Raw genomic sequence first — 11860 nt, forward strand, 5'->3', positions numbered from 1 at the left:
GGGCTCTGAGCGACCTGATCTAGTTGAAGCTGTCCCTGCCCACGGCAGGGGGGTTGGACTAGATGACCTTTAGAGCTCCCTTCCAACCCAAACTATTCTATGATTCTATGAAAGTGCTCACAGGATGATGTAGGGTCAGGGTTTTAGCTGGTGTCCTTCTGCTAAAGCAGCTGGACTGGGATCTTCCAAATATCCTATCTCAAGGATTCACAAAAAAAAAGAGTCTTGCAGCTTAGCATAAGAAGGCCTGTGTATGAAGGGAAAAACATTCCTATTGACAGAAACCTAGTGGTAAGACAAAGCAAGTGGAGGAGACAAACAACAAAGCAAAGATTCATGCTAGCCTTCCTAGCAGGAAGCTATCTAATCTACATTTGAAATGTGATTGATGCTGGCTGTCCGCCAGGGGTACAGCCTAACAGTGGAGTGAAGGAATCTCTTGATTACCTCAGTCAGGCAAAGGGGACTTTAGCAGCACCACTGACTATAGTATAGACTGGAACTGTGAGACACCAATACATTGCTCAGCTGGGGCAGTACAATATCTCCTGCAGGACTCTCTTAGGTTAATAGCCAAGGAACAGATCTTTTACATATGAGTAAGGCCAGAAAAACACATGCAATATAACCTCTAACCCCAGAATAAAAATAGTGTCAGCACTAAACGTTCCCCTTCAAAGATTTCTTGAGGCATCCTTACGGATGTATCCGCACATTACTGACCATACCTAAAGAGCTCATACTGATGCTCCTCAGTAAAAACAAGAAGTAAGAATTTCTGCATCAATCTAGTGGTGTTTTCCCCAATCTGGCTAATGATTGGAATCTACAGAAAAATACTTTGAATTCAAGCAAATCTCATAATGATCCACCACTTCAATTAAGTGATAATTTCTCAAATTTTCTGGGCAACAGCAATAAAAGTGGATCTTTCATCATGTGGTAATGGTCAGAAATCTTGTAAGAAGCACATCAGTTGGGCTATTTTTTAGTTCACTGGAGCTATACTATTTGCATATCCTGAGGATCCAGTCTATTTAGCAGTCTTAAGTTCCTATACACAGTAACAGTCAGTTAAAGTGAACAAAGGCTTTTCAGTACTTTGAAAACCTATTCTGGAACAAGACAAAGAATACATATAAGATAGCTATTACAAAATTACTCTGCAGGACAGGTCTTTCACAAGGAAGAGAAAGTTGCTGTTTGAAATGCATTTGTTCAGCATAGCCATTTTTATTTTCTCTTATTCTAAATTCTTTATAACATACATATTTTTCTTTCACACTTTTGGCATGTAAGTTGCACCAATAAAGTTGCCACAGTCAGAATGATTTACCTGTCCAGTCTGCATGTAAGACAATTATTAGAAAGTGACTGAGAGTCAAAGAGAGCTCAGGTAAGCAAAAGGAATTAGGTTAAAGAGACCAGACCCGTTATGCTGCTCACGGTAGTATATAATAAACAGAACAGATGAACAGTGTCACTGGGTGGCTGGGCGGGCACACAGAGCTCCAGATCAATGCCAGGCTGATTCTGGCTGTGCAAAGCTGGCTTGGAGTTTGCTATATAGTATATAATGTAGGGTATCTTAGATGATAAGGAGTCTGGTACAACAACTGAATTACACAATACTTTTCTTATCTCATGCTCAGCTTCTATTCAGATAAAACTGTAGAAATACAGTTGTAATTTGAACTATGATAAAACTTTATAGCTACACAAGGATGGCATCTGATGATATGGTATAGCCTCTAACATCTCGCAGTACTTCACAGTGTTGCTATACTGCATCACTGACATGTAGCTACATGCATTCACAGATCAGGCTTAAGAAAGAGACAGCTGTGGCCCTCTAATCAGTTTTGCCCATAATTAAGCTTCACCTAAGCAAAGTATGCCTGCACAGTGTATAGCAGGTGGACATGAACTCATTCTCCTGTGCTCAGAGCTGGTGAAAACAAATGAAATCACTGCTAATAATGGCAAACTCAAAGTAGTATTTTATTACTTTCAGCAGAGCTACACTAACCATGACGGTGTAATTTCTTGTAACCCCAAAGCACGCGCAAATTGAGAATGAATCCACCAGGAAAAAGTGGTGTATACCTGCCCTAAATCCTCCTAGTGAGAAGCTACCCAAAGCCATTTGAGCTTAAGTTCAAAATACGAGCAGGAACAACCCTTGCCTTATTTCTTTCCTTTGCTGTAACTTGGAATACATCCCATTAGAGTCAATACAGATGTGGCCAAATTGGTCAGTGCAGCCTGGAGAGTGATTCTGCTGACCCTAAACCAGACATCTACTGAAAGTTCTCCAGGATCCACAAACCATATTTGACTATATCTCCCCTAACCATAGTGGGTCCTTAGAAACTTAGAATACCTCTGTATTTCAGATACCTACCTATATTTAGGTGTTTTATTCTCCAACTAAGTCACACTCAAATGGCGTAATTCAGTTGCCCATCCATATCATATAGCACCAAGTGAGAGGTCCTAGGATATCCTAATTGGCCTTAAGCTGTTGCTCCAGAAGGGCAGAGGTCTCCCTTAGCTCCATTATCATATATACCAGGCCTATGCAAACATCTCAGCTGCCTTAGAGTCCCTTAAATGGCAGCAGATGCGTATTCTTAGAAAACTGAATCAACAAATAACGTCTGGTAGCAATGAGAAATTCAGGTCGCAAGGTTACATGTCAGTATATCATTGTAACCCAGTAATGAACTCTGCTTCTCATGAAGGCAAATTAGTATGGTGGCTGTAGCATCATGAAGAGGTGGCTTTGGTGGTGGTTCTGTAGCTCTCATGATTGCTGCTACCCAAGGCCTCTCTGCACGACCCTTTCTTGTGCAATCCAAACTTAGTAGTCTTAACATTTAAGTAATCAGTGACGGATCTGAGTTAACCTAGAGGAGTGTCTTTGAGATGTGTGTGCTGCTTCCTTCATTTCAGCTGGGAGTTTCTGCGGTACCATTTCTTTTACAATTCTTCCATCACTGAGGTTTTTCACACATAGTAGCTAGTGACTGCTTTTTGTTTCTTTAAAATAAAAAGCTGAAATTTGAGAGGATAAAAGCCCTGGACAAGCTGTCAGTATGTATTCGCTGTTTTCAAATCATGCCAGTACTATTATATTACAGTATCGAGTAAGAGAGAAATAACCCATGCACCCTTTAACAGCATATCACTGAATCTTAAGAACCTCAGTGGCACAAGTTTAAGGTGCCAAAATCCAAAATCCTCATCCAGTAAAGTCAGTAACATGTTGTTTTTTTCTTCCTAGGGAAGAAAAGATGAGTCAGTCCTGCTGAGATATGAACATATGGCTCTAACAAATCTAGGTACTCAAAGCCTGATCCTTAAAGCACTGTGATGATCCTGTAGGATAGTGATACCAAAATAACTTGTATTGCTTTGTAAGAAGATGGTTTTTAGGGTGTTAACTTTTGTTACCCCCTACTAGTTAAACAGCCTGTTGTCTTCAGCAAACAAAGGTCACACAGTCATGCGTAATCCAATCCATGGGTTATCAGAAATACAGAGAACTGAAGCAATTTAAAGACCTATTGAATGCATCTCTTTGGGGGCAGAATTGAGGAACAAACAGAAGCAACATAAGCATGTTTCTCCAATGAAGGACTAGCCCAATAAACAGATCATCATCTATTAAAGATACTTACCTCATGAGATAAAGATATTTTGTAATATGTCCATAAGATTATATATACTGTGCTTTAGTTTTGCTTACAGAGGAGCCTGATACATGCCTGATAGAGAACATAAAGATACTTCATTATTTTTTTTTAAATATGTCCTAGGTTACGTGCTTACTTCTAAAAGGTAGAAAGAACATCATGTGCTTGAAAACAGTGAATTCTAGTTGGAGGCAGCCAAACTTGTCTTCGTGTCCACCCATTTTTTTTTCAGAGCGTTTTCAGTCTTACCACAGGTACATTCTTTTCATTCTGCATTTTCTGCACCTCTGGCAGCAGATCTGACCCTGTCACACTTTGGGTCCATTCTTTTGTAATCTACATTACCTGAAGCAGCTTTCCTTTGTCTCTCCTTGTTAAGTCTTTATTTCTTTTCAAATGTCTTCTAAAATTTCAAATAGCAAACTCAGACAAAATGCTAGACCGAACTATGTCTGGACTTTTAAAAAAAATTGGACCCACACCCAGACTTTGCAGCTGATCACTACCCCTATTCAGGACTCCAGATCCTAAGTGCAACAAGTTTCAATCCCTTTCATATATTTTATATGTCATGCCTCTTGTGACAGCTCCAGCTTTCTGCAGGATGTTCCCCTTCCATTTTAAAAACAGAAAAATAAAATGAAGCCAGGCTTGTGTATTCTCTTCCACCTTTTTTTTCCCTCTATACAGGTTTTGATAACAGATTCTATCACCTTACTGACTTTCATTTCCACTTCCAACACTGAGGTATACCCACACTGAAATTTCCACTCTAACCTCAAAATCTTACAAGTGATTTCCTATGCTTGTATTTTGGGACATCTGAATAACACATAATAATACATGCATTTGGGACACCTTGCCAATAGTAAGATTTGTAATAGCGTAAGAATTGTATTAGCAGTTAAAGAAAAAGATGAAATCTGAATTCTTGGTCTCAGCATTCCCAGACCAAGAAAATATCCCCTAAATTCTGTGGTTTGTTAACATGGTAAGAGATTCATAGTTCACTTTTGAAATATCATTTTGTTTAAATAATCTGAGTTACTCTCTGATTGTAACTGTGAAAAGCAGCCCAGAAAGTATGTCGGGAGAATAATAATAGTCCATGGACTAAAAAGGATTGGTACCACCACCCTGAAGTACAAGGGTATATGATATGTGCAGTTCTCACTTCTTGTTTTATTTCATTGGGGTAACCAGTGAGAACTGCATGGCACGTTATTTATGAAAATGAGCGGGTTCATCTTAGAGCACATTTTCCATTATAGTTAAAATGTTTTTCGTATACATGCTTTATATACAAACAATAGAAGTATAACCAATGTCTCAGGAACTAGAATATGAGCAGCCTCTGTCTGACAAAGGCCAGGTCCCAGGTTGTTTTCAATTTCTCACAGAAAACAAAAAACAGAGTCATTCCTATAAAAAAGGTATTAAAAAAGGTAGTATTTAGCCTTTTGCTGAATGTCACTTCTTTTATATAAAAATTCTATAAAAAACAGACAACTGTTCAGCATTTATATTCTCTGCTTTGGCTTTGGCTATTACACTGAGATTATTACAAAATAAAGGTTAGGCATTCCTATCACACTGAATTCTGTCATACTCTACCTGTTGAATACTAGTATGTTTGTTACCCCTTTTGTATTTTGACCTCCTCATTGTTCCCTCCCCATTTCACTCCAGGTACTTACCCTATTTACAACACAACATCTAGGGCCCCTGTTCTCCCAGTGATTCCAGGCACTCCTTTACTTTTAACTCAGTAAAGCCTGCGGGGACAACACAGTTCTGATACTTTTAAAATGAAGAATCTCATGTTGCTCGCCTGAAGTGAGTGGTAAAATTCCTAGCTTCAGATCATATCAAGAGAGTAAGAATTAAACTGTATCACCATATATATGCACTCTTCTGTCTGAAGCTGATATAGTCCACACGCTAGCTACATAAATCCGCATAAACACCAAAAGCTGAACCAAAACCTACCCAATTACAACTGATATCATACAACTTTCTCCCAAAAGCAAACTCCATCACTTCAGGTAGCACCAGTTTTCAAGAGTTGCCCAAGGGACTTTTCAGGCCAAAAGCCTATTAATGGATTATTCTTGTACATATGTGGCAAAAAATAGCATTGGTATTCTTCACTGAAATAATAATTCTGTCTTAACCTCTCCCACTGCTGACAATTCTACTGCTCTCCCTGTCTTAGACTTACAGCTTCATATTGCCTTTGATTCTTTTCATTCCCTTTTTCTCACAGTACAGATGACATCTTAATGATACCCTACCCTTCATCTTTCTTACCTTGACTAGAGTTCAGTCTTTCCTCACTATTGCTAAGAAAGCTGCTGTCCAGTCTTTCACTCTGCCACTTTCTTATTACTAATTTTACTTTTCTGAATCCTTAGGTTTTCCATTTCCAGGGCATCCTAAAGATGACAATGATTAAACTAATAGCTCTCTGCTGTCTTTCTTCCTCTCCTGCTAATTCAGTCATATCTTCCTATCTCTTACCACATTAGGGTCCACAGTATTCATCTGCCACCCCTGCAGGCTCCACGTAACCTTTAATAAAGTTCTGATTTCTTCATTCTCTTTTATTTGTTTTCCAAACTCTTCAAATTTTCCACCTTACTGTATTTGCCACTATTGTGCCTACACCGTGCAATGCCAGGAGTGTCCTCCTGTTTATCCAAATTCTGTTCTCCTTCAAATCTCTCTTTAAAATAAACTCCTTACAGTTGTTCTGCAACCCATGCTTATTAGACACAGCAGAGTCCTGGTCTATCAGATGGGTCAGTAGCCAATATGATTTTGTGATACAAGTAGTATATGGTCAGTACCCTGCTGACCATGGGTCATTTGCTGGGATCAGAGCTACTTTTTTTACACATTATAGCTTTCCATAGCAGTCTTCTTACACTGAGCTACTAAGAACTGACTTACTAGTGCAGAAAGATATTGTCTAGCTCACATTTGCACTCTACTTCTTTTCATATATCTTCTTGGAAACAGAGGACAGAAATGAACACCCTCCTTCTACTCATCTATGCCTTTATAATCAAGTTTGCCTTCTGCATTGGTCTCTTTGAATGAAAGGACAGAAAAAGCAAGAACTGCAGCAGTTTGTAACACTCTGCAGGCAGCGTCAGTTTAATTTATACTGAGTAGCTGATGCTGAAGATTTTTCCAAGAAACAGTCATCAAGGGATGATCCAATCCTGATACCTGCATGAAGGCATCTGAGACTCAGCTCAGTTGTCCCACGTATAGGTGTCCAGTGCTGCTAGAGGTGTCTCAGGTGAAGTGAGAAATCCCATGGCAGGTGACACAGGACCTATGGAATACTTGAGCCCCTCTGGAGCAGCAGCTGGGGAATATCAAAGGTCTCTAGATACCTCTAATGGGAAACTCAATTGAGTCTTCAGTGTCTGTAAAGAAACAGAAGTAATACTAGTTTTCTCTAGTTGTAAAGTGCAGAGATAACCTTATTTCTTAATTGATGTGATCTGTGTATGATGACAGGCTGTTTTGCTCCCTCCTAATTGTTTTAGCATTTGATTGCAATACATATGCTCTTCTTTCAATAGCAGATCTTAGATTGCTCTAAACAAGTTAATTATATTTCACAACACCCTTGTGCATTAGGGAAGTATTAATATTCCCGTTTTGCCGTCAAGGAAAAAGGAAGGAAAAGAAAGGGTAAGCGGCTTACTGAAGGTTAAACAGTAAGTCAGTGGCAAAATCTGAAGAGAAATTCCAGACTCTCAACCACAGAATTGAATTCCCCACAGACCACTAACTCCCACGTTAAATGTAAGGATGATAATAAATGCATGGTTATAGGGTTCCAAACTGCAGAAAGCCATCCTACACAAACGATGTCTTTGTGAAAGGACGCGGGAACATGTATCAAAACCTCAGAGTTCCAAAAGGTCAGTGTCGAGATAAACATCTACCTGGAAATTCAAAAGGCTTTGACATTCATATCACTGCAATGACAGCAAAAAACTGCAGGCACAAAGGATGGAACAAGGCTGAACTCCATTTTCTGCCTACTAAGAGCATCACCAAGATAGACATCCTTCCCTTGGAGAAGACATCTCATCATCACCCTTCAAGACAGTCATGCTTGGGGATAATTTCTGAGCATATTGGAAACAGTCTCATCTACCCTTCTTTTCTACAAAGAAACAACAATTTTAAGCAGATAATTCATGAGGAAAAAAAATTGATATTGCTGTAACATCCAGATGTCTCAGTTAGGATGAGGGACCCACAGTGTTTTAGGTACTGTATAAGAATATATGTGCAAAGAGATTATAAGCCATTTTAAGCATGGACAACAGGTGGGTGTAACAAACAGCAGGAGGAATGCAGGAAAGAGGGGAGATGAGAACAATAATTACAAGAATTAATGTCTTCATATGCTGCTATAAACCCAATCTTATATTCTGAAAAGTATAGATGGGATTGTATGAGGTATGAAACTAAAAATCTGGTCTTTCACTGATTTCAGTTATTATTGCTTTACCTGAATTGCATCAAATGGGAGAAGCAAAAATCAGTGATAGGCAGGTCAAATGTTTTATGATTGTGTATATCCAGGCTGATTCCACCAGTAAGGCAAATGGCAGGCTTGTTTTTTAAAATGTAAGGCCAGGTAGTGTGAGATCCTGTACCCCTACTCGATGTATCCAACTCCCCCTAAAACATTCTTGAGGTGCCTGCTTGGGTCTTTTACTCATTTCTTACCCCATTCACTCACTGTATATGAATAGTATGGTATTTAATCAATATATATGAGGTTCTAGGACATATTTCACATTGGATTGTTAGGGACAAGTCCCAGTGACTTTTGCCATGGAGTTTGATCTGTTTGTTAATGGGATTATATAGCTTGATTTCTTGGGATAGTAGGGGACTTCACTGGAGGAATCTGGACCCTATATACCTCCAGGTTTATGAAATATTTGGTTTATCTAGAAAACACACTCAGCATTTACAGGGAACACACAGATATACCCTATACCAAAGACAAGTGAAGATACTACACAACAGGATAAAAGCACAGTTTAGTCTCCATGCCCTGTTCATTCCAGTTTAATGGCTGAGAAATCAGCCTCCCATTAGCTGTCTGTCAGACACCATCCCTCATGTCAATTCTATTCTTTTAAACCTGTTCTCTCCACAAAGTCTTTCTATGGTATATTGATCTTTGCTGACGTGAACTGAGAATACCAGGTTTATGCCAGATGAAAGCTACCAGCAGACTCTAATCTATTTATCTATGTTAATATTTATAGTTCAGTCAGCATTATGGAGTTTGAGCATTAACTCATTTCAATGACTATCATTCTGACCTGGGTTCAAACCAGCAACATCATCGGTCCCAAGCCAGACATATCTCCACAACAAGGGCCCTGGCCTTTAGAAATGTGTATAGTTTCTAGAAAACATTGCCTGGAATAATAAGATCTAAGCAATCTTTGAGATACCATTGCTCCCATTTACATCGTTGGACTGCTAGCTTGCCTGCCAGGAACATCAGTTGATATAGTTCAAGTACTGTTAGCACAATTTAGCACAATTCCTACTAGACAAAACTGTGGAAACTGCACGTTCTCTGTCTGACGACCAGAACAGGGCACAATCATACAATACGCACTGAAATGAGCCTGGTATTTGTGTGTAAACATTAACCGGACATGAGCTCTGCTTTTAATACCTGGGACTCTTTGTATCCTTGCACCACCAGCTTTCTACATGTTGATCCTTGTATCTGAGAAAAGCTACTTCATTTCTTAACTCCAGGGATATCACACAGGATGCAAAACATAACATCATTCTTCACAGGTACATGCACAGAACAGACTACATATGTGACTGTAAATCAAATTCATTTTAGGGCTCTAAGTGATTTTGTGTAGATCTTTGCTAACATTTATATCTACGTAAATATATTTTCATTTCAAAAAGAATGGAGCTCTGACCTACCTTGTCTTCTACCCACACCACTAATTCGTCAGTGGGACTATGTGAGTACAATGTCATTGCACTGTTCCTCTATTGGTTAAAGGATTGGGCCTTAGACAACTTTTCCTTACCAATTTGCCTTTTTCCATTCCACCAAATTTTATCTATTTCCTGAGTCCCTTGGAGAATTAGAAATTAACATTTTTTGCTTCCTTCCTGGCTATACATTAGCATCCTTGCTGCCTGGCTAACGAAGTCAATACACTGAGGGGAAATAACAGGTAGGATTCTGCAGTCCTCAGCAGGGATTCAGCTTGGCAGAGACGAAACCTGCTGGGTTTGAGGTCTTTTACCTGTTACAGTACTCTATGGTTTTGGGCACATTAGTAAATTGTGACCAACCACCTGTTGAATCCATATGCTTTAAAGCTGATTGCCAAGCAAAGGAGCTGCATACAGAATGCCATCAGTACAGCCTCCTGTGTGCCTTGTCAGGGGAAGGGAGGAGAGGGCTTTTTGCATTAAAAGGCATTTTGCAATACATAAAATGAATTAGAATGAAGCAATGGCAAACACACATTCAGAAAAGCACCTGGCAAGAGCAAGTTTTCGCCACACAGAATTTTGACCCTAGGATAAGGCATATACTGTTATTAAAATAATCAAGTCTCTGTTAGCACTACTATCCATGTGTTCGTTGTGAAGCTGAGGGCGGAGGAGGCTGATCTGTCAGTTTCAGCCTTCACCTAATTAAAGATGTAGTAAGGCTTAAACTAAAGCTTAATTGTGTATACTATTCAAACAGCACAGCAGATCTGCTCAGCAGAAAGATGTCTGTTCTGCCGTATTCCTTCTACACCAGAAGAAACTGTTTCTAACGTTTCATTTTGTAGATGTGAGGGCACGGAGGATGACAGACAAATTGACCACTAAAACCAAACCTGCGGAATACAGATGAATAATCAAAGCCTGTGCTATCACTTCATACTTCCTGCAAGCACTGCCGTACAGCAACTGGCTGCCAGCAGTTCTGCTGCAAACCTGAGCATATGGCTTCAAGTTGCTGGGCTCCTGTACTGATGCACAGAAATATGACACACCAGTACACAAATTACCAGTAGGGTTTTTTTCAGTCACTTCTTCTGTAGGTTGCATATGAACCTCCTCCCTATGCCAGGAAAGGAGAGCATTTCATTATGGTTTATTTTAAAACACCACTAGGATCATTTTATTGAAAACCACTGCACTGGCGTAAATCTCCATCCACCATCACACAAACACACTCCCCAAGACAGACTCCAAACCTAACTATAGAGTTAATCAAACTATCCACTCGGGCCGATCAATTCTTAACAGGACAGAGTAAAGAGTCTAAAGGTCCCTTTGAGGTCCATTATTTAATGTGTCTTTTTATATCGTCTACACTATGGGTTACGTTGCTGCAGCATTTTGCTCCAGTTGCTTGCCAACAAACATTTGCCATCAAGGAGCCCTGAGCAAGCAGTCACATCTGTGTCCACTCCTGTACCACCCATTTAGCAGAGACAATGATCACTAGAAACAACAAAGGAGCCACAGATAAAACAAACAATGCTGTGAGCCAGAGATCACTGCCATCCCAGGCAAGTTTGCCATGGAAATACTCAAGAAAAAGGGAGGGGAGGGAAAAGAGATATCAAATATAGAACTATAAAACTTACACCTAGAAGAGGTTTTACCCATGCACCCACCCAACCCCACATCTGAGGAGCATTTTCTAACACACTGCTAGGATCGAGCAAGAAAGATTGAGCAGTGCACATGGGAAGCAGACAAGCATCCAACGCCTCCTCCCATTTGGAGTCAAATAGTCTCCTACGAGTCACTAGACACAAGGAATAATAATAACTGTTATTCTTACAGTCATGATAGTAATAGAGAATCACCAACCTTGAGGATCCCAGTTGACCTGTTTTCTTGGAGTCTCGATTGGAAATTTCATCGCTTCCTTTTTGCACAGGGAGGAAAAAGAATTAAATAAATTCCCAACCTTCCTGTCTCAATGCTGCAGTCAAACAAATTAATTTCAAATTATAGGGAGCCTGCGCTGTTTGACTGAGGGGAACTGGTGGTTGCCAAGGAAAGAAATACACAAATAAATCAAAGAAGGTGGCGCCGGGCGGGGCGGGGCGGGGAGCGGA

At 39.8% G+C, this 11860-nt stretch overlaps 1 protein-coding gene across 1 annotated transcript in view; it reads right to left on the reverse strand.

The window, feature by feature from the left end:
* Positions 1-11661, reverse strand: part of KCNK10 (potassium two pore domain channel subfamily K member 10) — a 73203-nt gene extending 61542 nt beyond the window's left edge. Inside the window, exon 1 of the mRNA XM_009280758.1 lies at positions 11610-11661. Within this exon, the coding sequence (XP_009279033.1) occupies positions 11610-11661 (52 nt within the window). The remainder of the gene's footprint in view (positions 1-11609) is intronic.
* Between the last annotated feature and the right edge of the window lie 199 nt (positions 11662-11860).

The sequence above is a fragment of the Aptenodytes forsteri genome, unplaced genomic scaffold, assembly GCF_000699145.1.
Source record: "Aptenodytes forsteri isolate BGI_AS27 unplaced genomic scaffold, ASM69914v1 Scaffold193, whole genome shotgun sequence".
Taxonomy (NCBI): Eukaryota; Metazoa; Chordata; class Aves; order Sphenisciformes; family Spheniscidae; genus Aptenodytes; species Aptenodytes forsteri.